General features: G+C 40.5%; 1 protein-coding gene, 1 long non-coding RNA gene and 1 pseudogene across 6 annotated transcripts in view; 2 read left to right on the top strand and 1 right to left on the bottom strand.

The window, feature by feature from the left end:
- Positions 1–26,821, top strand: part of LOC116329311 (seizure 6-like protein) — a 120,558-nt gene that overhangs the window by 40,086 nt on the left and 53,651 nt on the right. For all 5 annotated transcript variants that reach the window (XM_039615292.1, XM_039615290.1, XM_039615291.1 and 2 more), the window contains exons 2-3: positions 17,509–17,955; positions 23,995–24,134. In XM_039615292.1, the coding sequence (XP_039471226.1) occupies positions 17,509–17,955; positions 23,995–24,134 (587 nt within the window). The remainder of the gene's footprint in view (positions 1–17,508; positions 17,956–23,994; positions 24,135–26,821) is intronic.
- LOC120441185 lies at positions 8,999–12,702 on the bottom strand. The gene is made up of 5 exons (XR_005613859.1): positions 12,499–12,702; positions 12,274–12,331; positions 10,436–10,547; positions 9,579–9,854; positions 8,999–9,058 (listed from the first exon to the last, which is right to left on the bottom strand). It is a non-coding gene; the product is annotated as an uncharacterized LOC120441185 (long non-coding RNA).
- On the top strand, positions 18,258–18,376 carry LOC116329334 (annotated as a pseudogene).

Raw genomic sequence — 26,821 nt, 5'->3', positions numbered from 1 at the left:
GGTGTCTGTCAGCAGTGGATGAACTCAGCATTTGGTAGCAAGTGTCAAGTTTTCCGATTTTAGCAGTAATGAGAGATATGGGCATGTTTGTGAGTGTAAGCTGGTCTTCATTGCGTGTGTGTGTGTGTGTGTTAGTAGGCGGGTAATGCATTCTCTGTTTGCCTTATTTTCATCTTTTAACTTTTGTTGCAATGCTTAGGACCATTTCTCAACCTCCGCTCCAAGTCAGTCGGCCTCAGTTTTTCCTTAACCCGATTTTCATGCGTCCCCACACTAAAAGCAGTTTCATTGTTCCTCCATGTTCTATTCTCCCTCCTTAATATATTCTTCTTTCTTCTCGCCACTTCTGTCTGCCTCTCCCACATTCTGCAGCAGTTCATAGTTGTGTGTATTATCAGCAGTCCTGTGGGCAGTTTTTCTTCAACTTTGTCTTGTTTTTCTCAGTTCCTTCCATTGAAACTTTTACTCCATGTGTGGCAAATCTAAAAGTCTTTCCAGCTCCATTCACACACAGTGATATTGCAGGTGAACCTTCCAACTCCCATCTTGTGATTGAGAGAGCATGTCGCCATCCATGATGGTGTTTGTATATGCTGCTGGTCTCCCAACACTTTACTGACCAAGTATCATACTTGGTCAGTATGGACTTATTTGGACTTATTTGGTCATTTTGGCTGTAAAAGGGCGTGAAATCATACCACAAGTAAATGCTTTCGCCCCTTTTTTCAGAATAACCTCGGCTTTCAATATCTGGCAGTCATTTTACATTATTGTATTGTTAATACAATGGAACAACAGTTTAAAGTGGAAAAAAACCAAAAATTGACTGTTTTTTTCAGAGTTATAGTTAAGTGGAAACTGATATTCACCATGAACAAAATTTAACACAACATCAACTTTAAATATGAAGTTGCTCTGGAACTTTATTTTGTCTTCAGAGAGAGGTTAGTTGTCCTTGAAGCTTGTTTTTCAGGATAAGATGTACATGGAGGTGAAGCTGTGAAATATTTAGCCAAAAACTCAGCCTGGGTGTATTTCTCCGAAAAGGTTGATTCTGTATATCTGGACGTAGCGTTTTCAGTGGGAGAAACACTTCGTCACTCATCCAAGTGACTTCTTTAGTCTCAGCTGACTGCAGGTTTCCCCAATCTTATAAACAGTACATTGGCACAATAACTGAACCTAGCCCACTGAATGAACAATGGGCTGTGAGGTCAGTTCCTTGATCATTAATATGCAATTTGTCATGACTATTGATCAACAACCACTGATCAAAGCTCATTGATCAAAGATAATTGTTTATTGATCAAAAAATATTGATTAATTGTCATGAGTTCCATTCACAGAGACTTGGGGAATGGCTTCAATCACAGCATTGTAAGATGGTGAAAGCTGTACCCTTAGGCCCCCTCCTCGATTTAGAGATGGTCTTTCCCTTTTCACATAAATGGCCTCGTTGACTCCCCGCTCAAACCAGTGTTCCTCCCTGTCCAGGATGTGTACATCATCATAATTGAAAGAGTGGCCACTGGCCTCTATGTTAATGATGTTGATCTGTCATTTTGCTCCGGCCTCTGTGCTCGTGGAAGAGATCGATCCAGGTCGAGGTTCACCTGCTACTGATACAGTGACACATTTATTTAATATCATTTTTCATCACTGCTTATTAACACTTTTCCTCTCTGATTCTCTTTTATTTTTTCTGGCAAGAAAGAACCTCTTCGGACATTAAACTACTTCTCCCCATTTTTTTTTCCACTTCTCTTCATCTTCTTATTCATCTTTTACTTCTCTCAAGAATTTTTCTTTAATACTTCACCTTCAGTTTCATATATTGTTACTTTTTATTCCTATTCTTTATTTATACCTTTATTATTGTTCATCTATAAATAGTATTTTGTTTCTCCTTTTTTTCCTCCAAAAAGAAAAAATTGGACTTTTTCCATTTTAACCCCAGAAACCCCTTTTAGTATCATTTTTATATTTATTTATTCTACTTTATTCTACTTAATTTTATTTATTTTGTGTTCCCTGGGGGCTGCTCGTGACCTGTAGTATCACCCTCTGCCCTCCAGTTTGACAATTCCCTATCTGCACCCTTGTCAGGGCAGCTAGTCCTCTCTCATGTCACACTCTAATCACTCTTTCACAGAGTTTGCATAACTTTATTCAGGACACTCAAAATCATGCTCCCACACAGTTTATTGCAACTATCAATCTCCCCTTAAGAGCTGGTCTGTTTGTATGACATAACAAGCAACCAGCAATTGACCCAATCAGCTGCTTCAGTTGTCACCGTGAGGTTTCCGCAGCCAGACAGCCCGTTGACACCGTGAGGTGTCAACAAACTGTCTGTTAACTTAGCTGAAACACCGTTAGTAACTACCAGTCGCTTTAAATCCCCACACAGTCTCACAATCCACAGCCTTCACTTAATATCACACACTCCCAGCCACCAGCCACAGGCATGCACTCTCTAGAATTATTTTCTCGTTTAATGTCACAGTTTCTAAGTAATCTACAATTATCTGGGATCCCAGAATATCACATTTACATTTTAGAATATTTGCTTTCTTGATTTTCCCAATGGATTTGCTCAGGTTGTTAGCCCACCTGTTTATATTGAATAATTCTCCCGGCGTTTTTGCTTGAGTCATCGCCTATCTATTTGAATTATTAATTTTAATAAATTCTAGCAACGATATTTGCTCAGATCGTCAACTACCTGTTTAATTAATATCTAATTTAATTAAATTTTTCCATGATGATTTCTGCTCAGGTTGTCACTACCTGTTTAATTAATTCTTAATTGTAATTCATTTTAATCAGTTAATGCTACTGTCAAACAGCCAATATGGTTCTATAAAATTTATTATTTTTGTTTTTTCTTTTCACTATCTTTGCGAATTCTGCCCTCCACTTCCTTTACACTTTACACAGAATTTCAGTTCAGAATTTCGGTTCATAAACAGCAGGCTTCTGCTTACGTTATCAGATCTGAGACGTCTTGTGAGTTTTAAAGGGTTCTGCTGGAAATGTCCACTCCTTGGTGTGGTCCAACTTATCCTCAGTGGATCACATCAGGGTCTCCACTTTGACAGCGTGTTTGTTTATCCACCTTGAGGAATCACCACTAAAACACTTCTTTCTTCAATTATTATTTAAGCCAGCATTAAATGAGTAAAAAGTATCGGATCCCTTCTGTTTAGAAAACCACAGTGTGTAAAACAGTTAGCTGTATGGCGTCTTCCCAAAAGAGAGTAACCCCCGTGGCAACATCTATCTAACCGGTTAAAACTGGTGGGGAGATGCTGCTTATTTTGCAGGCCCTGAGCTAAGAGGTGGCCATGAGAGATATCAATCACCAGTTATCGTGTCTACTGCTGCCCCTGCACATTCCTTTATACTGATATATGTGAAGGTTTCTAAGTAATTGTCCAATCAGTAAGAAACTAAAGACTCAATTAATCCCAAATAAAAATCAAACCCAACAGTTTTAAAAGCATATTTAGCTGCATCTTCTGTTAGAATGTTACCAGGTTGGTTGGTTGCAGACTTAGGTTATTTTTTTTTTAGCTACCTAATACCAGAACCAATAACTCTGGGGGAGAATAAGGACACCACAACTAAAAGTCAGTTTAATAGGTACATTTTTGTGCTGTCCCTGGCTGCAACAATGAGTTCTATGTTACACCCGAGCATATACTCTCAACTCTTACTCTGTCTTATGCAGTAAGCGGTTCCTCGTTTTTTGGCTAGCTGCACTGAAACGGGAAAATCTGGGTTTGCAAAGCACTTTATAGATAAGGACAGTGCGGAGGAAAGCCTGTCTGAGTCAAGTGACAGGTGGTTCACTGGACCGACCAGCTGGAATCAGAAAATTTTATTTTTCCTTGTCTGGCTTTGTGTACCGAGCAGTGGCAATCAGCTGATGCAATCAGCTGATGCAATCAGTGCTATTTTATGCAGTAAAATAATCTTTCTCTTCACAAGCACATCCAAACAGTTTACATATAACAGCCCACTACATGCACATCACACCACAAACATTACTATGAAGCACATTCTAGAGTCCCATCAACATGTCTGCAGGGAAAATAGGTTGATGTGTGTGATGGAAAAAAACCAAACAAAACAAAACAAAAAAACCCCTGCAAAGTCTGGAGTGTTGGACTCCAGCTTGTCGGTCTGGTGATTCAAGTCTGTTGACCACAACCAACCAACCAATGTTCTGTACTGACAGAATATGATGCTAAACATGTTTTTAAAGCTTTAAGCACTTATTTCTTAAATCCAGCTATACAGACAGTGTTGCATCTACGTTGGTTTTTTGGAGGTGTCCATGGGCTCCACAATCAAAATTAGCATTAGTGTTAGTAATTTGTGTTTCATTTCCACTTTAAAACAGTTTTTGAAAAGTTTAAAAGAGTAATGTAATACATAAGAAAACATTAGATTTGCATAGAGGTGTAGAGGTCTGTCTTTCACAGCATATTTTATATCTGAATGATACCGAGGTATTACATAATGTAGTAAAAAATATTTACTAAAACCTCAAACCATCTAAAGATCCAGCCTCCCCTGTAGCAAGTAGCACTAAGCCACGTGTTGGCATAACAAAATGTTGTAGCAAGTAAAATTTAATTGGCAATTCTTTGAGCACCAATTTCAGACACAGATTATCTTGATTAAAAAAAAAGCATTATTATCATTTGTGTATGAAGTGAAATATTTAATTAATCCTTTTCCTTTTGTCACCGAAATAACATATTGTAACACACAGGAATGTTTTATGCCTACCATTAGAAATAAAGCAGTACAAAATTCACTGGGGATAGATAGCTTATGAGTACACCACACCTCCAACCTCCTAACCTAAACTGTTAACACTGGATTGCTTAATTTTTTCCTTCTTATTGATAGCAGGTTATCATGTTGTTACCAAGGTATTACACTAGTATTACTACTTGGTTTGTCTTATGGGCAAAATAATATATAATATATATGGCCCCTATAGCATCATTTCCACATTATTACCATTATTTATTACCATTTTAGCTTTAATAGAAAGTACTAACCTTCAGTATAAGTATCACATTTAATTCATTTAACTCTGTGAGCAACCACGATGGTTCAAAGCATCACAGTACTTATGAGGCTTGTAAACTTTTTAAAAATTCAAACTGCCCATATACTGAATTTGCAAAGTCATACAGTTTTATTAGTATTATTTATTCGGCAGATTATTTGATTCTTTTGTTTTTTTAAAGAACATGAAACATTCAAGGTTAAGCACAATATCAGCATACTGAAATGATAGAATTTATACAGAATTAAACCAATACTAAAATCAGGTTTTGTGTCTGTCATCTTATAGCACCAGAGAGAAAAGAAGCTTCAGCTTCATGTTTGGATGCATCTTTATGAAATGGACTCTGCAAGTTTCTATAATAAAATCTCAAAGAAGATCTGGTTCTTTTTATCATAGAACCAGATCATCAAACACTCACGTCATCTCACCCTCTCTCTTTTCTGTTGCTGTTGTCTTCTTTTCTACTTCTTTAACCTGAACATACAACCCAATAATGAACCAAGAGAAGCAAGGACTTACTCTGAATATACAGAAGGGTAATGAGGGAAGTGGAAACACATGGGAAACACAGCTGACACAAATGAACATGATGCCGGACGGGAAGCAAAACTAAACATACAGCACGTTTAAAAATGTATTATTAAGTACATTTTTTGACGGATATAGTAGATAAATCTTTAATATGTTTTAATATTTATTCAATGTTGAACTAAAAAGTACCTTGAAACATTTTTTGAGCTATGTTATTGTGAATGTGTGGCCCCTAACGTTAATGATAGCTGACTGATTAGCATTTATAAATCAGTTAATTTGCCCAACCAATTTGTTGCAGCTCTAAGGAATTACTGAAGTGTTGTTCTATGAAATGCACTCTGTTTATAAAAAGAAACTCTATGATTTACAACATTGCATGTAAGTCATTGTGAGGATGGTGTTCTTTGGATCATGCTCAGCATTTCTCTTGCTCCAAAGACAGCAGATCGAGTTGATGCCAAAGAGCTCGATTTTGGTTTCATCTGACCACAGCATAGAATCATTTAAATATTCACTGGCAAACTTGAGATGGGCCTGTACATGTGTCTTCTTGACCAGGGTGTTACCAATTGTATTCGTGGTTACTGTGGTCCTATCTGCCTTCAGATGATTAACAAGTTCCTCCCATGTAGTTTTATTCTGATCCACCAACGTTTTCATGACCATCATGAAAAATCTTTCATGGAGCTACGGACCAAGAACAATTGATGTTCAATTTACCTTTCTTCTATTTCCAGTTGGTTCCACCAACAGTTGTTCCCGTCTCACCATGTTTCTTGCTGATGGTCTTGCAACCCATTCCAGCCGTGTGCTGTCTCTTGTCTCTGACGTCCTTTGACATCGTTGACCTTTGATATCCTCTTTGGTCTCATCCATGGTGATAGAAAACATGGAATGGAAAAAAAATGATTCTATGGACAGGTGTGCTTTATGAGTTGAGGTTAGGAGCATCTGAAATGGATTGATTGGCTATAATATGTGTGCCACATGGGCACACCGCCAATCTGTGGGAACCACAATTCTGGCTGTGTTGAAGTAGATCAAATATTTATCATTTTTTTCTGTAAATTTCGTTTCTCTCCATTAAAATAAAATTATCATAAAAGTAGAGCCTATTCATTTCTCTGTAATGAGCAAATTTACAAATGCAGTGGAGGATCAAATAATAATCAAATAATCACAAATGATAGAACCAAAAGAAAGTGTGTAGTGATGACCACTCAGGTGCAACTAAAATATCTCTCAAAGAATTCAGAATTGCTGCTGTAATCTAGTGAGATTCCAGTTTCATTATTGATATAACTTATCTATTCGATTCCTTATTGATTCCCTTATTGATTCTCAATGCCTCTATTTTGAGAGTCACCATCATCTCTAAGCAGCATATCAAACACATTAAATTCATGCAAAATAATTACATGCTGAGTGGTCAAATGTTTGTGCATGTTGGAGGTATATGGAAGAAATATAGTATCATCAGAATCCAACTATTTTTAGACATTGAATTTATAACACTGAATTTTTATCCTCCAAATTTCCTGCAAAAATATTCACCTGCAAAAAAATTCACCTGCAAAAATTCACCTGAAAAAATTCACCTGCAAAATTCACCTGCAAAAATTCACCTGCAAAATTCACCTGCAAAATTCACCTGAAAAAATTCACCATCAAATATTCACCTGCAAAAATTCACCTGCAAAAATTCACCATCAAATATTCACCTGCAAAAATTCACCTGCAAAATTCGCCTGCAAAATTCAACTGCAAAAGTGTTGAACTTAAATGACCCAAGCCAGAGCAATCAGCACTAGATCGAGTCGAGCGGCTCTCAGCCAATTAAATTACGCTGTTTGATCACATGACACCGTTAGCCAGCAGTGTGTCTCCTGAAAAGAGAGCTGTTTAGAGGTGAGTGATTAAGGCTGTATCCCAATTCAGGGGCTGTATCCCAATTCAGGGTCTGCAGCATTAAAGTACGCAGCCTCAACGATCCTCAAGGGCCGCGTACTCAAAGACCGCTAAGGCCGGAAGTGCGAGGCTCGTGAAATGGGACGGTCTAGCCTCCGTCGCGCTTCCCAGGTTGCCTAGCAACCATAACACCAACCGCTGGAAACGTTTCGTACAGCTTTGTTTGACAGAAATGAAGGAGAACATATTTTTGTTCGTGTGTTTGTTTCTACACGAGCTTTGTGTGATTTAATAAGTATCTGATGCTGAGACCACAGGACTGTAAAACATGATTGTTGGCCTTCATTTCTGTACTGAACAGTCATTTAAGATTAGCTAGTAAATAACAATTAGCTAATGTTGTTCATGAGACTAAAGTCAGTGTAAATATGATATGGCCAATATCATAGTTATTATATTAATCATAAGTTATTGCAGCAGTGAGTTTGAACTCTCAAATCAAATCACTTCTATTGTCACATCACATGTGCAGGTACACTGGTACAGCACATGTGATGTGACAATCATGTGAATGAACTCTGAGTCAAATCACGGAGCTTCAGTAAAGATTCAAGTTCCAGTTATTTATAAGTCCTGTCACCTTAAATCTTCACTCAAAGACATATCTTTGACAGTGTATATGTAGATGTATTATATATAAGAGACAAATGTTTGTTTAATATGTTGGCATTATTACATTTGGCTCAATGCTTGCATATATGTGTAAAAAGAAAACGTACGAGCTGTGAAAACTGTTTCTGATACAATGAAGAGTAGACTGATATATTAAATATTCCTTTATTGGGTGAGAAAATCAGACCATGTCATAACTGCTTTAAGTCATACAGAATAGATATCAGAGCCTTAAACAGGCTGACTTCTGCAAAATGGGTCAAACTGGGCAGAAAGTCTACAAACACATAACATCCTTATAGAATATGATGTAACACTATAGATCAACTTACCTCAGAATATATAAAGCATATAAACAATTACAGCAATATGATCCAACAAACACAGCAGTGCTACTAATCCAAAATACTCAAAGCTTCATAGAACTGAAACAAACATTTATTTTTGCTCCATTCTGCTGCTGATACATACTTTAGGTTTCTGAACATTAAACTTGTTGCTGCCTTTCATAGTGTGTAACTTGAAGGCCCTGAGTACTTTCTCCCACACTGAAAACACTGGAACGATAACATTATTTGAACATTACCTAATAAGACTGATTCAGGACAGACAATTAGTTATGTTAAACTTTTCTAGCAGTCCTTCACAAACAGGGAACAGTCTGTCTATTCTCTCCATCTGTCAGCTGCTGCTGGCTCTTCCTCCTCCTCTTCCTCACACACTGCTGAGTTTGTCCTGGTGGATCATCAGGGGTGCAAAGCCTCACAGGTGATGTGCAGCAGTGGGTCCCTCAGTCTGTCCTCACTCTGGACACTTGCAGTCGTCACACATGGAAATCAAATGTGTGATAAGCTGCAGGATTCAAACACAAGTGTAACTTATAAATACATGTTCATACTTTTATTCCACAATCAGAGAGAAAGAAACAGAGAGAGAGTGCAGGACAGACAGACAGGTGACAGTCTCAGGTGTATACACTGCTACAAAACAGCACAAGAGAAGGAGGATTTAGTGTTTGTGTTATTACGAGTGCTAAACAAGAAGAGTTCCCAGATGCTACAGTGGACACATGCGTGACTCCTGTGATTAAAGCATCTTTCTTTCAGCTTAACGAGTGAACCGTCAGCTCGCTCAAACACACGTTAAAGTCCGTTTGGCTCGACACCACCGAACAGAGGCAGCAATATAACATAGCTAACATTAACAGTGCAGTGAATCCTGCTTGTGCCGTGATATTCAGGACTGCAAACCGAGCAGCATCACTGACTTTCAGCTTGTTGTGTTTGTGGATTTATGACTGACTTTAATTATCCATAAAATCATCACATTCTCTGTAAGAAAATCAATGAGTACTAAAAATGTGCACCTTTACCTGTGTGTTTTCTGGAACAGGAACAGGGTGATATCTGTGACCCAACTCCCACAGCTGGTTGGGACTCATGTTGTTTTCTGTTCGCAGTGGATGGTTGTCCCATCCACTGCAAAATGTATTAAAATCATCCTCCAGTCGAGGAAGAAAGACGTAATGGCAGCAAAAGAGGTGTGCAGCATTTGAAATGTCAAGAAGGTCTTCTTCCTCAAGGTTGTGAAGAACATCGTAGTAAAGCATGTAATGGCCACCCAGAGGTCTCTCCACAGTCGCTCTATTCTGAAATAATATATAAAAATATTTAATTAGGTATGGCCTTTCTTTGGTGTGTATGAGAAATTCCTGCTTGTTTCTAACCCTACATGAAATGTGTGCATGACAACAGTAATAATACATTATCAGGGCATGTAGGAAGGACCCAGGCATATCACTTAAAAGGTGCCAAAAGGGTTGTAATGATCAGTGGCAACAAATGAGATGACAACCAGACCATTAACACAGAATGAACATTCAGGGAAGGAAGTAACAGACTGGAAAAGGTGTGTGAATAACTAAAAATAGGGCAGAGTCCTGAAGGCTCTTTGGGGTTTGTAGGACCTGTCCAATATTTTCTTCCTTGAGGGGTAAATAATGGAAATTGAAAGAAACAACAACAACAACAAAAACACCTGACACATATCAGACAATATATCCTGCTGGATAGGGCACTGTTCTCTAAAGACATTTTACTATAAAACTTTTTTTCATAAAGCTATACCCTTTAAATGTTTATGTATTTTTAAATAATGGAAATAAAGCTGCAACACCTTCCATCTTATGTCAGAAACATTTGAGGTTGACAGTATTTTATGAGAACAAACCTTTGATTGTGCTCACTCATTCCTGAAATAAAACTGCCTCTTCCTGTGCCATGAACAGTAAACATCAGCCGTGCAACCTCCACATTTTCCCCATCCGTGGTTGCCACGAACCCTGAAAACAAAGAAAAGTACCCCAAAACATTCAAGCTTTAAACAAACTTAGATCTGACAATAAAGAACAACATATGCCTTAATCAAAGTGTTTAAAAAATGTAAAAGAATCCTTAAAATCTTTGATTGCTACTGCTCTAGAAGGCATAAAAAAGTCTCATGAATGCACTTTCCAGCATGTGTCAGTATGAAGTTTAACACAGCTGTTAAAACATTTTCAGGATTTAACAGGATAGTAACAATTATTTAGATTTATTGAATTTGTAGGAAATTACACAAGTGCCATCTTGTATCATTATGATCTGTGTAAAGAGACAATTTTAAGAATATATTTGCAAAAATACGTTAAAGTTGGAAGTAACTGGCCAATGTTCCACTCTTGAAGATCAGCTGTGCCCATTTGTTGCACATTGTGGGAATGGAGAAGTTGAGGCCCTTGCAGGCTACCCACAATTTTCCCCAAACTGAGCGACCCAGCTAATTCAACACCTTTACCAAGCAGTGCTGTTATGTAATTGATACAAGGGGTGAGATAGTAATATTTTCCCTCCTTGGTTGTAGCTCCCTGACATTACAAGGGTAATCATTTTATGAGGTCGGGTTCAGTGTTACACCAGGATTTCAAATACAATATCATCATCAATAAGAATTAGTATTATTATTTCAGAATTGTAGGTAACCACTTTTAAATGCCATAGACTACTTATTTGTTTAATTTGATGTATTCTCTCTAGGAGAATGCAGAGGGAATATCCTGTTTAACTTATGCTATCTGTTTAAGTTTAGATAGTATTTGTAAAGATATTGACCATATCCTTTTCTGAAAGTGTGGATATAATGGAAGGGGTAAGGTACTGGCATGCCACAACTTTATAGTTGTTAAATTCTGGGTACAAGTATACATGCCCATCTTGTACATGTTTTTAATATTATTATTATTATCATCATCATCATCATCATCATCACCATCCTACCCAATTACATGTTTCTTTTAATCAGGTTATGCTGTTTTAATGACTTTACAGTATAATTTACACTGTATTCCTTCAATTTTCCCTAATTGTATGTTATATTAATCCTATATTTCCGTTTTAATATTTCTAATGTTTGCCTTGTTTTCTTCACTGCCTGGTCTGCCTCTGTCTCGCCTGTATGGATGCATTTACACCTAAATTTCCCCAACAAAGGATGTTTTAATTCACCACTATTTCAGTGAAACACGAGTCACCCATCTTCCTGCTACCGGTCTCGAGTTTTTTGTTCACCAATGCACACACCAACTTCATACTGACGGACATATCACTGCCCTATTCCCGCCTTGTCTGACCGTGTTTTGTGGCTTTGGTTCACTTCACCTCACTCTTCCCATTCTTGTCATTAAATCAAGCCGTTCTGCAACCATGGCAGCCATTCACTCTATGGCTTTATTCATGGTGTATTTTACCCTTCACCAAATGCCGCTTCTCGCTTCCCACATTATATTTGCAGTGTTCGCTCTATCTATCAATATCTGCGGAGTATGGTTTTGTACCGAGTATCCTATTTTGTAGAGCACAGCATGTAAAGGTTAGCTCGGTTAGCAGGATGCTAGCATGTAGCGCTTAGTGAGACACGCCTCAGACGAGTTGAGCAAAGACCCCGTCTGTGTACTTTATACGTGACCAACGGATTTAAATAAAATTAACGCTTTCAAAGACAAACTTGAAGATAAAACACAATATACTTACCGGAGAACCGCCAGGGTTTGCCGCTGCCATCTTGCCACTCCTAAATTCAAAACTGCCTCTGCAGACAGGCAGGGGAGGCGCGGAAATTTTCTTTGAGTTAACGTTGAGTCAAACGTTTTCCTCAGTTCGAGTAGATGATAAAATAAAAGAAAAATGAATGGGATTTTAAGTAGGACTAGGCGTTCTGTAATGATCTCTATTTAGGAGAAAAACTTAATCACTCACCTCTAATCAGCTCTCTTTTCAGGAGACACACTGCTGGCTAACGGTGTGATGTGATCAAACAGCGTAATTTAATTGGCTGAGAGCCGCTCGACTCGATCTAGTGCTGATTGCTCTGGCTTGGGTCATTTAAGTTCAACACTTTTGCAGTTGAATTTTGCAGGCGAATTTTGCAGGTGAATTTTTGCAGGTGAATATTTGATGGTGAATTTTTGCAGGTGAATTTTTGCAGGTGAATATTTGATGGTGAATTTTTTCAGGTGAATTTTGCAGGTGAATTTTGCAGGTGAATTTTTGCAGGTGAATTTTTGCAGGTGAATTTTTGCAGGTGAATTTTGCAGGTGAATATTTTGCAGGGAAATTTGGAGGATAAAAATTCAGTGTTATAAATTCAATGTCTAAAAATAGTTGGATTCTGATGATACTATATTTCTTCCATAGAGGTATTTCCCCTCCTTGCTGTGATCAGTGTTGGTGTCATAACTAAAAAAAAACTAAAGTGAAAAAGTTATTACACATATTGCACAGAAAATATTTCTTAAAACTAATGCAGTACATTACTTAATTACATCCAGGAGAAAGACAATGATTATCCTACTCATTACGTTATTTTCATGTTGCTCTGTAAAATAATATAAAAGACACTGCCTCATAATTGCCAATTAACAATATAAACCTACAGGCTACAGCCCTACACACCAACACAAATCCCTATCCTAATGAGGACACACATGATCTTTCTTTTAGTATTTGGTTCTGAACACAAAGCTGAAAACACAAATCAAAGAAGGAAACCTGCACAAAAGACTTTAAAGTAATCGCCACAATGATTCTACTTTAGAAACATGAACAGGTGTCTGTTTGCTGGGGTCAGCATTTACTGAGCTTTAATATTACTCTTGTGGCAGACCGTGGGGAAGTGGGGAGGGAGGACCCAAACGCAGGACTCTTGCAATGAACAGTGCGCTTTATTTACAGTGGAGTAAATAACAACAACACAATTAATACCCGGGAGCTCCCTCAACTCCTGTGTCGTGTCTTCACCCAAAACGTCTGTGCTCGTGCTCTCCACTCCTGTGTCTCTGCACTCCCTGTGCTCGCTGTTCTCCTGTGCTCCACTGTCCTCCTGGGGAAATCACAACAGAGGCAGCCGTAAGAACGCTTACTCCAGCACGCATACACTATCTGCACATCATTATACTACACACACTAACTTGGAGTCTAAACTCAATTATCCAGCGTCGGTGGAACCGCCATCATCCACTTAAATAGCTCCGCCGACGAGCCTCATCAGTAGCAGGTGCGTGGCATGGTCTTCTGGTGTGGCCAGCCCCCTAGCACCTAGTCCCTGACAGCTCTGGGTTCTTGGCTAGCTAGTCTGTGCAGGTGCTTGCAAAGAGTTGAAGTTGTGTTAACAGTATAATGCAGTTGTTTCTGTCCTGGAGCAGTCTCCACTTTACCATTGAGCTCACATCCTTTTGTGCAATAAAAAAAGTAATGTCCATAGCCACGCGGTAAACTTCACCACTATTTTCCTCCTCTGACACACAAACTGAAATCATGTGATCGTAGCTCGAGGGCAAGAACCGATAAGTGAGATTGATAGGGAGGCAGACTAACAATTCCAAGGTATTGGACTACTGGGATTCCCATCCCTATTGAGGACGTAGATCGACTGGTAAATGGAAAGCTTTGCTTTTGTGCTCAGCTCTGTCTTCACCACGACAGGGCGGTACAGCGTTTGCATTACTCCAGCCACAACACCAATCCATCTGCCCCTGATCTCCACTCAACATTGCAGAGGCATGTCAACCAAGACAGCCTAAAACATCCAGAGCCTTCAGAAACTCAGGGTGAACCTCATCCACCCCAGGGGCCCTGACACCAAGGAATTGTTTAACTGCCTCAGTGACCTCACCCCCAGACTTTTCCCCCAGACTCTGCTTCCTCTATGGAACATGTGTCAGTGGGTGAGATTAAGGAGGTCAAAGTATTTGTTCCACCGCCCAACAATATCGTCAGTTGAAGTGAGCAGTGCTCTACTTGCACTATACACAGTGTAGGCAGAGCACCGCTTTCCCCTCCTGAGTCACCTGATGGTTTGCCAGAATCTCTTCTAGGCAGTCCTGAAGTCTTTTTCCTTAGCCTCTCCGAACTCCTCCCACACCTAAGTTTTTGCTTCAGCCACTGCCCCAGCCACATTCCCTTTGGCCTGTCAGTACATATCGGCTACCTCTGGAGTCCCGCAGGCTAACCAAGCCCGATAGGAGACCTTCTCGTAGGAGACCTAATGGTTCCCTTCACCTCTGGGATCCACCATCTGGTTTCGGGGTTACCACAACAACAGGCACCTACCATCTTGCAGCCCCAGCTCAGGGCAGCAGGTTCAGCAATGGAGGTGCTGAACATGGTCCATTTGAACCCAGTAAGATGACAGAGTCCCCAGGTGGAGCACCCTCAAGCACCCCAAGAAGGCTGGGTACTCTGAACTGCCGTTCGGCACTTAGGCGCAGACAACAGTCAGGACCCGTTCCCGACCCAAAGGCACAGAGAACAAACCCTCTTGTCCACCGAGGAAAACCCCAATGCACAGACAGCAATCTGAGGGGATACTAAAATACACATCAAGGGCAACTCCACACTTAGACAGAGCCCAGCCCCTCTCCAGGAAACTAATTCCAGAGCCCAAGCCGTACATTGAGGTTAGCCCAACTATATCTAGCTGGTACCTCTTGACCTCACGCACTACCTCAGGCTCCTTCCCCAACAGAGAGGTGACGTTCCATGTCCTAGTCACTATGCTTGGTGGCCGGGGATTGGGCTGCCAGGCTCTCCACCCCTGGCAGCCGCCCAGCACACACTGCACCCGACCCCAACGGCGCCTCCTGCAGTGGTGGGCCTACAGGAGAGTGGGCCCATGTCCCATTTCTGGGCTGTGCCATGGTAACCCTAGCCCAGGCAGGGTGTACTGTTCCCTGGATCTTCTTTTTAAAGGGATTTTTGAATCGCTCTTTCTCTGGTCCCTCACCCAGAACCAATTTTCCCCTACCAGAGGGCAACAGCCCCCCAACAACATAGCCCCTGGGATCCCTGGGACACACAAACCCCTCCAACAAAAGACTGCAGGATGAAGCTGGTTATTTTTGGTCACTGCATCATTAATTGTATTACAGCTTCTGATGGGACTTGACAGGTTGAGCTTCTGTGGTGGTTCAAAGTTCTATCTAATAAATATGTCTATATTCTTCCTACAAGGATCCTGCAGTTGGTGAAAAGATGCATCTGGACATAATGATGATATTGATAAATTCATCAGAATTAATCAGAATTAATCAATTCTGAGATCATAAAGTGACAATATTTTGTCACTAACTAACTATAACATTGTGAAAGGATGTAGAAAACCTAAGAAGAGATAGGTTTAAGTTTAGGGGGTAACAGGTAACTTCCACTAATTTTAGACAGCCTAGGTGACCCAGAACTTAATCCAGAAAGAAGTGATACTATTTTTGTATATGTTTGGCTTCTGGATCACTATAATAAGCATAATTTTGTCTAAAAATATCACTTAAAGAACTTAAAAAAAATCAAAAGCACACTAATACAGCAGATCCGTATCAGGAGCAAAAGTTTTCAGCATCTTTAGAAAACTAATGTAGCCCGCAAAGAATTCAGCTAAATGTGTGTGTACATGTTTAGACATCTTTGTGAGGACAGAAAATTGGCATACCATTATACTTTAGGGGATTAACAGTCACCTATGGGGACAAAATGCCCGTCCCCGCAAATTTGAAGGCATTTTTGAGGCTAAAAATGTGGTTTTAGTGTCAGGGTTACAATTAGGTTATGGTGAGGTTTAGGATGAGTGCATTCATTTTTGAAGGCGGCTAGAGAAAGCATTAAATCAGTTGGATGTCCTCAATAAGATATGAATACGAGGGTGTGTGTGTGTGTGTGTGTGTGTGTATGAGTGCTTGTATTGACAGCTACTGATGTGTAGCTGCCTAAGTAATCACAAGCTGTGAAAGTTGAAATGAATTTCTTGATGATGATGGTGTGACAAGTTGAGAATAATGCAGGTACATCTAGAACAATTTTTTTCTCTTACAAAAAGACTTTTTATTTTCTGTCTCAAGATGGAAAAAGGCAAAATGAGAAGAAAGCCCTCAGAGTGTTGACAACACAGAGAGGATGTTTTCACTGATTTATTTCCTTTTGATAAAAATGAGAGCAGCTGTGCTCTGTTAGTTCCTCTCCTGCTTGAGGAGTAAGTAAATGACACTCAAATTATTTAATTATGTTGAGGCTGCATCATGAGCACTTTTTAGGCTGGACTGAATGGCTGCTTATTGAGGGTTGACTGCAGAGTGTTAGTGGCAGGAGTTGGAGGATGTATGTGTAAATGCTGGTGTTTGCTGTTTTTGAACTAAGCTGCTGGAGATGGTATTTTAGCATGCATGGCAGAGCGGTTTGCATTTTTTCTTTTTTTTATCCTTCTCTTTTTTGCTGAGATCCTGTCATGCTTAACCTCCTTGTCTACTACAATGCATATGTGTGTGTGTGTGTACTTGTTTAAACATCTTTGTGAGGACCCAAAATTAACATGCCTCTATACTACTCTAGGCTCAAAATATGGTCGTGGGGTTAGGGTTACAATTAGGTTATGCTTAGATTAGGGGTAAGGGTTAGGATTAGGCATTCATTTCTAATGGTTAGGATTAAGATAAGTGGCTAAGAAAAGCCTTATGCCAGTTTGATGTCCTCACTAAGATGTGAAAATGAGAGAGAGAGAGTGAGAGTGTGTACATGTGTGTATGTGTGCATGCTCATTATGTTGTGAATGGAAGAGCTTAACTGGGATTAGCTGTGCCGACCAGATAACTCCACTCCTGATAAGACCAGCAGAACAGTGACAGAACCACCGAGAGCCATACTCCCAACACTTTATAAAAAAAATTTCTCAACTGCTTTGCCATTTCAAATGATTAATCCCTTATTTTCCATGCTTTTCAGATAAAGAAGTCTCCACGATCACGCCCTCTGCCAGGTCTCCAGTATTGCCATCAAGGAGCACAAAGCAAGGCAGCCCCAAAGAAAAAAACTCCAGTGCCGTGACTGGTGGTTTGCAACAATCAGTGCTGGCTCCAAAAGGACAACTGGTTTCCCAGAAAGGGGGCATCCTCCCTTCTGCTCTGCCCCAGAACCTGCTCCCTCTTTTGGGCAGAGGACTTTCCATCAATCATACCCTGGAGCATCAAAGAAGGGGATTACCGAAGCGGGTAAAGTCCCCCGCATCAACTGCAGCATCAGGGCAAGGCAGCAGTACTTCTCAGCCACTTCCTACAGATGCACATTCTCGGATGCCTCACACAGAGAGGCACACCCCTGAGCAGGAGGCTGAGATCACCACTGTGAGCATGATGCCAGACCTTGACGCAGAGATAGAATCAACTTCAGCAGGTATTTAAAAATAGTTAAAACTTTAACTAAATCAAATATTTGTTAGGCTATTTTTTTTTTTCAATTTGAAAAAACAACAGTATTCATATGCCCATATGCAGCGAGACACCAGATTTACCTTGCTGTAGTTATTCTTCCTGTTCTATCCTGGAAATTCCAAAAGCACCTCTAATGCATGAGCAAATCAGTTACAGGAAAGTACTTTTTGTCATGGTCCAGGGTCTGTGACCCAGTGTTTATGTATTTGTACAGTTTGATTCTGGTTTAAGTGATATTCTAAGATTTAGTGTTTATTAGACACAGCTTATGGTCATACCACCCTGAGCATGTCTGATCTCATCTGATCTTGGAAGCTAAGCAAAGTCGGGCTTGGATAGTACTTGGATGGGAGATTGCCTGGGAATACCAGGTGCTGTAAGATTGGGGTGGCCGTAGCTCAGGTGGGAAAGCAGGTCATAAACTAATTGGAAGGTTGGTTATTCAATCCCCTTCTGCTCCAGTCTGCATGCCAAGTACCCTTGGGCAAGATACTAACCTCATGTTGCGTGTGAATGTTAGAGAGAAAGAGCACAGAAATAAAGTGCTTGTGTAAATGGGTGAATGAGGCAAGTTGTCTAAAGCACTTAGAGTGCTCAGATAGAGTAGAAAAGCACTATATAAGAACTATTCAATTTACTATTTGTTCTGGTTCTTTTAGTTGTTTTTCTGCTTTGTGTTATATAATTTCTGGTCTTTCAGTTCTGTTTCCATGTCTCCCCTATGTTCCACGTTCCATGTTTTTTCAGCCTTGTCTTCATGTTTGTTTAACTCTTGTCTCCGTGTTCGGTGTTCCCTTTCCTTCTCCCCAGTCAGTTATGTTCCTATGTCTGCTTCTTCCTCAGTCTCAGTGTCAAGCCCACGTGTCTTAGTCTTGGTCTCCTTGATTATCGTACTTCATGTTTAATTTTGACATTCTCTCATTCTGTGTTCAGTTTTGCTTCTCCTGTCTTGTTATGTCTGATCTGTTCCTCCTGTGTTCCCAACTGTTGCCCATCCTCTCGTTATCCTGCGTGTGTATTTAAGTACTCAGTCTTTCGCTGCTCGTTGTCGTGTTGTCCCGATTTGCTGTGTATTTCCTTGTGTGCCATGTTTCCCTAGTTTCCCTCGTAACTTCCTGGTTATTAATTCCTAGTTGTTTGTAACTTAGTTCCCAGTTCCTAGTTTTTGCATTCTTGTATTTTTGTGCTAAGAGTATTTTTGTTACAGCTAATAAAGCTGCCTACCTTATGTGACCAAGTGGTCGGCAGGGTTATAAAAGAAATAAAATGACAACGCCACCTGGGGGGGAATTCTAGCCCCCAGGAAATATGAAATTTAGAAATGAAATGTAATTAAAACAACAACGTTTACAAAGGTTCGGGGATGCACACTGAGGCCGGCTCAAATATTAACACAATTTTATTTATTAATGTAAAATAAAAACAAAACAACAATGACAGCGCACTGAATGTCTAAAACGGTGTCCCAAATTACAATAAAAATAAACATACAACTGGGACTTACCAACAGCGGTGGACCAAAAGAAAACCACACAAAAAAACCCACTATAGTCTATTCACCTGGTGCTGTACAACAAAAAGAAGTGTGGAAAACGACCCGCCACCTAAGGTCCCACGGCCGCTGGTAGATCCTCAGTCCGCTGAAATAAAAGCACAAGACATACACATTAAAAGGATAAAAACATGGGACATAAACAGGCTCTCTATATACTAAAAAAAGAAATTAAAAGAAAAACGGAGATCTGCAATAAAACACACCCACATACACACCACAGAGCACAGATTGGAAATACTTGTACTCTGCGAGCCAGCCCACAGCTGGTGCTGGTTCCGATTGTCCGTAGCCCCACTCAGTCTCGCGCAGTTCTCCACAACTGGGAGAAAAGGGAGAGGTAGTACCAGTTTTGTAGCACCAGCCCAATATGCAGCTGAGGATCGCCCCGACCAGCCGCGAAAGCTGGAGTGAAACGATAGTCCAAAAGGGGCTTAGAGTGAGACCCAAAGCCCCCAGGGGCGAGGCGAGGCAAAGCAGCTAGAACAAAACTGGACAGCCAACAGATCGGAACACAAGATAAAACAAGGCAAGACAAGACAGCAGGTAGGCAGGCGTCTCGACTCTTCGCTTAAAATCAGGCAGTTGGTCCCTGAGAGGGTGCGGCAGCAATCAAACCCTACAAACACAAGGGCAAAGATAACCTTAATCTTCTCTAATTTACAAATACTAGCAGCTATAATATGAGCGGCTTACCCCAAGACTGGAGGCGCTATACTGCACGGTGGACGCAACTCAAACGCGTCTCTGGAGTAAAGAATAGAGAAACAGCCGTGCTGTAGCGGGCCGCAGAAATATGACTACTAGTTACTGACTTTTGAGAGAAATCAGAGGTCAAAAGGAGGCCTACCTGTAGCACTCACACGATCTGATCGTATCGGTAAATTAACCAATAGGCCAGCATTTACTGCTGTGTCGCACCAGAAGCTCGGGAGGAATGATCCAACAAAAAAAAACCGGCTTCCCTTTATACAGATAAACACCACCCTGTAATCAATATGCAGGTGGGTTCCTAATAAACCCAATCACATGATACAAAGAGCGAGTGCAGCGGAAAGAGAGCGAGGGTGGTAGAGCGAGCGAGAAAGAGAGAAAAAGAAAGGCGAGTAGCCCATCCGGCTACACTTAGTTTATCCCTTTCATGTCTGAGTCCTGCATTTGGGCCCTACCTCTGCCTGCAACACAATGTACATGGCAATTTTATCAAAAGCTTTAGTAGGCTGCCATAATTAAGTCAAACAAATAGCAATCAAATGTTTTCATGTAAAATTTTCTTTTTTATGTTCCCGCAGGAAGTATCTTTTTGTGGTTCTCTACTTTGGACTAGTCCAGCCTAGCATTAGCCCAAAAAGCAGCATACAGCAGTGGTCAGAGGTTTATGTCTACTAATCATATCATGAATATCATGATAATTTGGGGCATTTAATAAGTTGTTTGAAAGATTCTTTCTCTATACCAGAATAATTGTACAACATACACATTAAATTACTTAAAAACAAGATTTTGCTGCACAAGTTTGAATTTAGTTAGAATTTTCTCTAATCTACACAGGGTCAAAAGTTTATACATACAGGCTCAAATATATAAATACATTGACTTAAATCATTGAGTTGGGGTCTACAATGTATTTTACCTTGACAAAGGCAGGACTATTACCTTCTTTGCCAAGGTCTGGAAGAAGACCCAAACAGTCATCCTCAGATGAGAGGGAGGAAACTGGTTAGGATATTAAGGAACAACCCAGGAACCACCAAGGCTCAAGCCTGCCATGAACTGGAAACTGCTCAAATACCAGTGTAAATGTCGATGACGAAATGAGTTTTAAATTGCCACAGACTAAGAGTGTGCTGACCAGCAATGAAGCTTCTGCTTCAAAATCAATAACTTCAAGCTCAACAACTTTGCAGTTGCACATATGAAAAAGCCGAATGCCTTCTGGAGAAAAGTTTGATGGCAAGATTTGGCCATAATGACAAGAGGTATGTTTGAAGGAGTTAGGGTGAGACTTTCAAACCTAAGAACACCGACCATGTCAAACATGGTGGTGGTAGGTTCATGCTCTGGGGCTGTTTTGCTGCCCAAGGTGCATTGCACTGGTACATTGCACAAAGTGGACGTGAATAATGTGAGTGAATAATGAAGAAGGAGGACTTCATTTCACCGCAGTTAACCTCAACTTCAGCTCAAATCACCAGCTAAATGAGTAAAACTTGGACACAATTGGGTGTTCTAGCAGGACATTATTAGAAATTTGATTACAAACACACATCAAAACTGGTTTCAGAATGGATAATGTAGGCTAACATTAGGCTTAGGGAATGGCCTTCCCAAAGCCCTGACCTCAACCTTATTGAAATCTTCTGACCTATGGGTCACTGCCAGGTAACCAAACAATTTAAATAAATTCTATCAACTCTGCCAAGATCAGTGGTCAAATATCCAACCAGAATTATGTCAGAAGGTTGTTGATGCCTCCCAAAAGCTTCTGAATTTGCTAAGGAATAATTGACTAAACATCAGTGGGGATGTATATATTTTAGGGTCTATGTATACTTCTGACCCTGTGTGGATTAGAGAAAACAAAACTTAATTCAAACTTTTCCACCCAATTTTTTTAAAAAACTGATTACAGATGTATGCTGTACAATCATTCTAGCCTGAAAAACACACTTCAAAAAAATCCCCAAAAGTTTATTCTGTTCATCTGAACTTGATGTGTTCATCCAAGAGTTAATGTGATCAGGGAATTGTAGTACATCCTGAGATTTAATTTTCATCCAGGTGTCATTCACCTAGTGAAACCTACAGTCAGCTGAGACTGAAGATGGATGGCTCAAGCCCCCTGAATGAGTGACAAAACGTTTCTTCCACTGGAAACACATGTCCAGATGAACAGAATCAATTTCCTTACCTGGGTGATTGAGTATGAATTCAAAGAAATCATTAAAGTCCCAAAATGACAACAACATTCATGCCCATGATGAATTGTTGCAACCTTCTGTACGTGACTATAGACCATGATATTTCTGCTGCTTTAATTCAATTCAATTCAATTTCATTTATACAGTGCCAAATCATAACAATAAGACACTTTATATGGTACGATAGAGCCTACATTAATACAGCAGAGAAAACCCCAACAATTATATGACCCAAGCACTTTGGTGACAGTGGGAAAATTCCCTTTTGACAGGAAGAAACCTCATGCAGAACAAGGCTCAGGGTCTTCTTTAGCAAGAAGGAAAGTTTTAAACCTAAACTTTAAAGTAGAGCTAGTATCTGTCTGGCAAATCCAAATTAGAAGCTGGTTATACAGAAGAGGGGCCTGAAGCTGAAGGCTCTGTCTCCCATTCTACTTTTAAATACTCTAGGAACAGCACGCTTTGGTCTGTCAGCAGCTACTGTTCATCTCCACTCTGCAAAAACCTTCCACATATTGCTGGTTTAACCAGTTTCATTTCTTTTAAACACATATCTTTAATTATTGGATGCAGTGTATGCAGTAACCAATGCTATGCTAGCATGTTAAACTAAAATTAGTAAAACAGTACATCTTAGATAGCTGACATGTTTGCCTTCCTATTCAGCCTATGTTCATGCCCCATCGTTGTTGCATGTTGACTGTTTACACTCAAACAGTTAATATAATGTTGCTACTAAATTATTTTTAAATTGTTAATGCAACACTGTCTCTGCCAGCTGCCATATCAAAATTTTAAATAAAGAAATTGTATTTTAATGCCTCAAGAATGTTTTGCTAATACTACTTTTACATAACCATTCATATTTTTCATGCGATGAAATATAACAACTTCTGAATTGGGTTTGTCATCAGATCAGAATTAATTCACCTATTTAATTTAAAAAATGAATTTGTGAAAAAAAATCACCATTTGAATTCCAATCAGCTTTAGTACCCTGCTAACAAGTAACAGGGTACTGATAAACTCAACTGAGATTTCTGCACATATGCGCTTGTTACCATGACAATGTTTCTAAAGTGAATGTACAAAGATTATTATAAATTTTTATTTTGATGTTTATTTAGCTTCATACAATTAATATTGTTGGTATTTTAATAACTGCCAATGTTTTTCTATAAATATTATTCTTCAAAACAACAAAATTATAGTTAATCAGTTAATTAGTCACATTATGCCTTTTAAAACAGGATATTTAATCATTAACACCACAGGCCTTTTAAAATCTTTAGAGGAATAGAGAACATGATTATTTATATCAAGTCAGTGTTCACAGCTTACGAGTCTTCACTGCCCACTTTTTCTTCAGTGTAGCAGTTTAGATCCTTGTAACTTCCATCATTAATTATATGCAGTAGGGCTTCCAGTGACTTTCCAGTCAGGCTCACAGTAAACGGATTACAGGGTAGGATAGAATAAAAAATAAATAAAAGCCAATGCAATATAAATGCCTGTGTTTTCCCTCCAGCTGCATCCAGCTGCATGGTGATTTTTACTGATCCAGAAGGATACATTGACTCCTCTGATGACCCTCCTCTTCCAGACGGTACCTTCCTACGCTGTACCTACACTGTGACTGTGTACACTGGCTATGGAGTCGAGCTGCAGGTACACATCAGCAACATGTCAATGACATCACACACAGCCCAACTGCATTTATAGCATAATGACTCTTCGCTGGGTTGCTGGTTATCTTACTGAACAGTATTTTGTAAAGGCATGCTGCTGTGTTTTGTAGTTGTGGCTTAACCCAAGTTAAACTCTGCCTCCTAGTAACAGCTAATGGTAATGCTGTTCATTTCTATATGACCCTCAAATATTTTTATGCTTTTAAGTGTTTTAAATGTTTTCTTTATATATTATGTCACTTCTTTAGTTCAGAACTCAAAGATATTTTATGTTAGTATGCACAAAAGTTAGCGTCAGAGGCAGATAGGCAAAGACCCAGGGGACCCCAACCAAACACTGCATCCAAAAGAGCTGAAGATCTGAGGCCACATGTCCCAATGGCAACCATGCCCTGGGGGAAGAGGGAGGCCCTGGACGGAGCTCCAACAGCCAATGGTGGGGGTGTTGGGGGCTGGCCAGACCCGCAGAAGTACCAGCTGAAATTTGGAGAAAAACACATCGGGGATGCAGAGGTCAAGGACAGAAGAGAAGAAAGAAGGAGACGGTGAGACAGCGGAGGCTCGAAGCAAGGAGGAGGTATAAACCATGTCTGCCGTCTATCGTAATGGGAAATGTGCGATCCTTATCGAATAAAATCGACGAGCTCTCAGCACTGGTACGGAGTCAGAGGGAATACCGAGAGTGTAGTCTGATGTGTTTCACTGAATCATGGATGCACCAGGACATTCCTGACGAGAATGCTTCCGTGGAAGGCTTCCACACTGTTCAGGCGGACAGGGACAGCATCGCTAGCGGTAAGCGGAAAGGAGGTGGGCTTGCTGTTTTAGTTAACAACCGGTGGTGTAACCCTGCCAACATAACAATCAAAGAAAGGATTTGTTGCCCGGACATTGAACTATTTGCTCTAGGACTCAGGCCGTATTATTTACCCAGGGAATTCTCTCATGTCATCTTGGTGGCTGTTTATGTTCCTCCCTCTGCTAACCCCACAGCTGCATGTGACACTATCCACTCTGCCATAGCCCGGTTACAGATTCAGCACCCGAGTGCCTTTATTGTGATCTCGGGTGACTTCAACCATGTATCACTGGACAATACACAACCAACATTCAGACAATATGTGGACTGTCCCACCAGGGGAGAGAAAATTTTAGACCTTCTGTATGCTAATGTCAAGGATGCATACAGCTCCTCCTCCCTCCCCCCACTTGGTAGGTCAGATCATAACCTGATTCACCTCACCCCACGCTATGTGCCAATTGTGAGGAGGGAACCTGTGACCACGAGGAGCATTAGGAGGTGGTCAGAGGAGGCCTTAGCGGAACTACAGGGCTGTTTCGAGGTGACCGACTGGGAAACACTCTGTGAGCCTCACGCCAAGGACATCAATGGGCTTACTGAGTGTATCACAGACTACATAACTTTCTGCACCGACTCCATTGTTCCAGCTCAGACTGTTCATTGTTACCCAAATAACAAGCCGTGGGTGACTAAGGACATCAAAGCCCTCCTCAATGACAAGAAGAGGGCTTTCAGAGGGGGCAATAAAGAGGAGGTGAGGAAGGTCCAGGTGTTACTAAAGGACAAGATCAGAGAGGCTAAAGACAATTACAGGAGGAAGCTGGAGTGGAAACTCCAGCAGAACAGCATGAGAGAGGTGTGGAGGGGCATGAAGACCATCACTGGATTCAGGCCAACCAACAGCAGGGGAGCTGAGGGAGGTGAGAATAGAGCTAATGAGTTGAATCTGTTTTTCAATAGAGATTGACAGACCACGTGACTTTCGCGCATTGCATGCCGGGAGGTGGTGGAAAAACATTCAAAGTACCGCATTAAATGCAAGCATTTGCAGCACCGCAAAACGTTTATTCTCCGGTTCCAGTACCTTCTTGCTTTTTCTTTCCTCACCAAAAAAAGAACGTACAAAACGAAGGAGAACAATGCCGGTCCGTACAGAGACAGACTTGACGAAAAGGCAAAGAAAAGGTACGAGGAAAATATTAAAGGAGTGAAAGGGTCAGACCCTTATCAGCACACAGAGTGGACAAAAGACGTCAGCGTGCTGCCCAACTTTCACCACGCTCAGATTTATAATTATACGGTTCTTGGAGTGAGTGCATACACTCATGACGTTTTTAGTAACTTCAGGTCACTGCAACAAGCCCAGCTACAGTTTACCGGCGGATGGGCACAGGACCTTGAAATGCACCGTGTAGAACACAAGACCATCGTATTTAACAAAGGTAAGTTTACCAGTCTCACAAATCGTCTTCATAAACGTGGCAATTATTATATATAATATATTATATTATATGCCCAGTCTGGATCGCATTCCAGCATTTCGTAGGCTGGTTTGCCAACAAAATACAGCAAACATTACACACAGCAGCATAGCGCGATGATTTCTGTTCAGCGCCAATTAAGACGTATTAACTACCACAAAACACTTACCTTTGTGGAAATGCTTGGAGCAGACTAACATGTGAGGTGGAGTGTTTTCGAACGTTATATTAGGTCTTCTGATAGCGGCAATCCAGGCCATCCGTCGCCTCTTCGTGACTTCGGAGACATGGCTTGGACAATTTCTCTTCCACGCCGAATCCGATAAAAACCAATCGCATTTCCGTCGACTTCACGCGCTGTCGTCGTCGCCCGGCTTGTGCAGT

This window comes from Oreochromis aureus, linkage group 7, assembly GCF_013358895.1.
Source record: "Oreochromis aureus strain Israel breed Guangdong linkage group 7, ZZ_aureus, whole genome shotgun sequence".
In the NCBI taxonomy this organism is placed as follows: domain Eukaryota; kingdom Metazoa; phylum Chordata; class Actinopteri; order Cichliformes; family Cichlidae; genus Oreochromis; species Oreochromis aureus.
Note: the sequence above shows the minus strand (reverse complement) of the source record. Positions and strands in the feature narration are given on the sequence as shown.